Source organism: Austrofundulus limnaeus, unplaced genomic scaffold (assembly GCF_001266775.1).
Source record: "Austrofundulus limnaeus strain Quisiro unplaced genomic scaffold, Austrofundulus_limnaeus-1.0 Scaffold2236, whole genome shotgun sequence".
Classification (NCBI taxonomy): domain Eukaryota; kingdom Metazoa; phylum Chordata; class Actinopteri; order Cyprinodontiformes; family Rivulidae; genus Austrofundulus; species Austrofundulus limnaeus.
The window spans coordinates 39,407-42,156 of NW_013954638.1; the positions used below are offsets into that span (position 1 = coordinate 39,407).

General features: G+C 42.8%; 1 protein-coding gene across 1 annotated transcript in view; it reads left to right on the forward strand.

Annotated features, from left to right (window-relative positions):
• Positions 1-2,533, forward strand: part of LOC106537305 (guanine nucleotide-binding protein G(olf) subunit alpha) — a gene marked incomplete at its 5' end in the record, with an annotated part of 22,907 nt that extends 20,374 nt beyond the window's left edge. The window contains 1 exon segment of the mRNA XM_014034691.1: positions 1,877-2,533. Coding sequence (XP_013890145.1) covers positions 1,877-2,023 — 147 coding nt within the window.
• Positions 2,534-2,750: the final 217 nt, after the last annotated feature.

The following is a 2,750-nucleotide window of genomic DNA, read 5'->3' on the forward strand; positions in this document are numbered from 1 at the left end:
CTGTAATATTCCTCTGACCATGTCCATCCCGTTATGACCACAGTGTACCATCTTGTGACCATGTCCATCCCTTTATGACCACAGTGTACCATCTTCTGACCATGTCCATCCCTTTATGACCACAGTGTACCATCTTGTGACCATGTCCATCCCTTTATGACCACAGTGTACCATCTTCTGATGGCTACTTCCAGCAGGATAATTCTCCATGTCATAAAGCATGAATCATCTCASACTGGTTTCTTGAACACAACAATGAATTCCCTGGTCTGGAATGGCTCCACAGTCACCAGATCTCAATCCAATAGAGCATCTTTGGGATGTGGTGGAACCGAAGATTCATATCATGGATATGCAGCCAACAAATCTGCATCAACTGTGTGATGCCATCATGTCAACATGGACCAGACTCTCTGAAGAATGTTTCCAGTACCTTGTTGAATCTATGCCATGAAGGATTAATGCAGTTCTGAAGGTAAAAGAGGGTCCAACCTGGTACTAGTAAGGTGAACCTAATAGTGGCCGGTGAATATACTAATTTTTTTTTATTGTTCTGCTCTCGGAGGAGTAAGACGCTTCTTCCATCTCTCCTGCCCTTCTTTATCTTTCCCTGCTTTGCTGCTGGAGMCTTCTCTACATTTTTCATCCGAAACTAGAAATTATGGATATTTTTATTTTTATGGACTTGGTTAGCTGGTCTCTCAATAAAATTTTTGGAACAAAGTTTATTTTTCTGCTTCCATGGGAGGACATGTCAAAGGTGGGACCTCTATTCTTCTCTGTTCTGGATATATATATCTGGACTCTGATCACTGGATTCTACAGTTTGGCTTGGTGGTCTCCTGGTGTTCTACAAAACAGTGTCTGGCTTTGCACTTACTGGCTTACTGACCAACTGGATGGACGGCCGTATTCTATCCGCACTCAGACATTGTGCCTTGAGTGAGCTGGACTTTGTATGCAAGCAGTTCTACTGAGAGTCGCGAGCCGGCTGTGGTCCCTGGACTTTGCTGGCCAGATGGAATTCATCTTGAAGAAAGCTGATGCATCGGCTTGGCGTTATGTGTCCACACCATTTTGCCTGATTGGATTCACCACCTTGAGATGCACCAGCAGACATTAAGGCAGAGGGAAAATYGTTTATCGTCTGCCTGTCCTTTCTGTTCCCAAAACAACTGATTACAGAATCTGGATCTCCCCAGCAATGGCCTTGGATCTGTTGATTAAATCCTTCCTGGCTGGAACATGTCGAAACGGCTCTACCCCCTCCCGTCTCCTCCCTCCTCTGTATGATCTGATTCCTGAGAAAGCTGAGAGCCCACAGAATGAACAATTTACAATCAACATTCTGAACTTTGGCTGCGCTGGCCATGGGAATGGATTCTTCAGGCCCCCTAATCTCAATTTCTCCTCTGGCTAATAAATCTGCCCTATGCAGAGGTTTTTTCATAAACACCACAGTGTGTCACAGTGTTGATATAATATGATGTTTCTGCTTTTTTCCTCATTTTCCCTTGTGTGGTTTTTAGTTTTTCTGTTGTTCTGTTTGTCTAAAGGTAGCACAACTGTGTTTTACTGCATGACCTGTCTTAACTGCCCCTCCCCTTCCCTGAATGTACAGCACCTTGTGAATTTATTTCTGTGAAAGGCGCTACATAAATAAAACTTTACTTACTTACTAAACCTAACATGCTGAAATGAAACATGTTGAAGGTAAACATGTTAAATCTAATGTGTTAAAATGAAAATTATTAAACTACCACAGTTAAGCTGACACATTAAACCTGACTTGTGTAACCTGAAGTTTTCAAACACACTTGTTAAAGCTGACTTGTGTAACCATGCGTGTTGAAACTAACATGTTAACATGTTTCAGAGGATCAGCACGGCGAGTGGTGACGGTAAACATTACTGCTATCCTCACTTCACCTGCGCCGTGGACACAGAGAACATCCGCCGTGTCTTCAACGACTGTCGTGACATCATCCAACGCATGCAYCTGCGGCAGTACGAGCTGCTCTGATTGGTTTCTGGACACTACCATTGCTCCGCCCCTTTCTAAGTGTCCAATTACTTCAGTTATGATAGATGAGCGATGTCCTGACCTGGTCTTTGAGGGCCACCATCCTGCATGTTCAGAGGTTTCTCTGCTCCAACACAGTTGACTGGAATGAGGGATTAACGGGCTTCTGCAGAACCTGAAGAGGTGAATCACTGAGTCAGGTGTGTTGGAGCAGAGAACCAGGTAAAACCTGCCCTCCACARCCAGAACTAGACCCCCACCCCCACCCTTATCTACAGTAGTTGTGTTCAGTTACTATTATTAAATGATTGTTAATTATATTGTTTCCTGACTCATGCGTCACAGAGGATTATGGGTAATGGAGTCTGATGAACCAGATTGTGGCCTCCTGATGTTACTATGATAACAGGGAATGGATTTTAAAGAAACAATATATTTTAGGTGTAATCTGTCCCTCAGTGGTGCTGAGGATTAGTGATAGAGCTCTGAATAAACATCTTCAAACTTTGATGACATGAATGTATTTGACTTTGTTCTTTCTGTAAAAACTGAAACAACAAAGAATGTTTGACATCTGAGCGGCTCTTTAACACATGGATTTTTAATCTGACCTTTGGACTCTGCATGTTTAATCTGACCTTTGAACTCTGCATGTTTAATCTGACCTTTGAACTCTACGTGTTTAATCTGACCTTTGACCTCATAGTTTAATCTGACCTTTGAACTC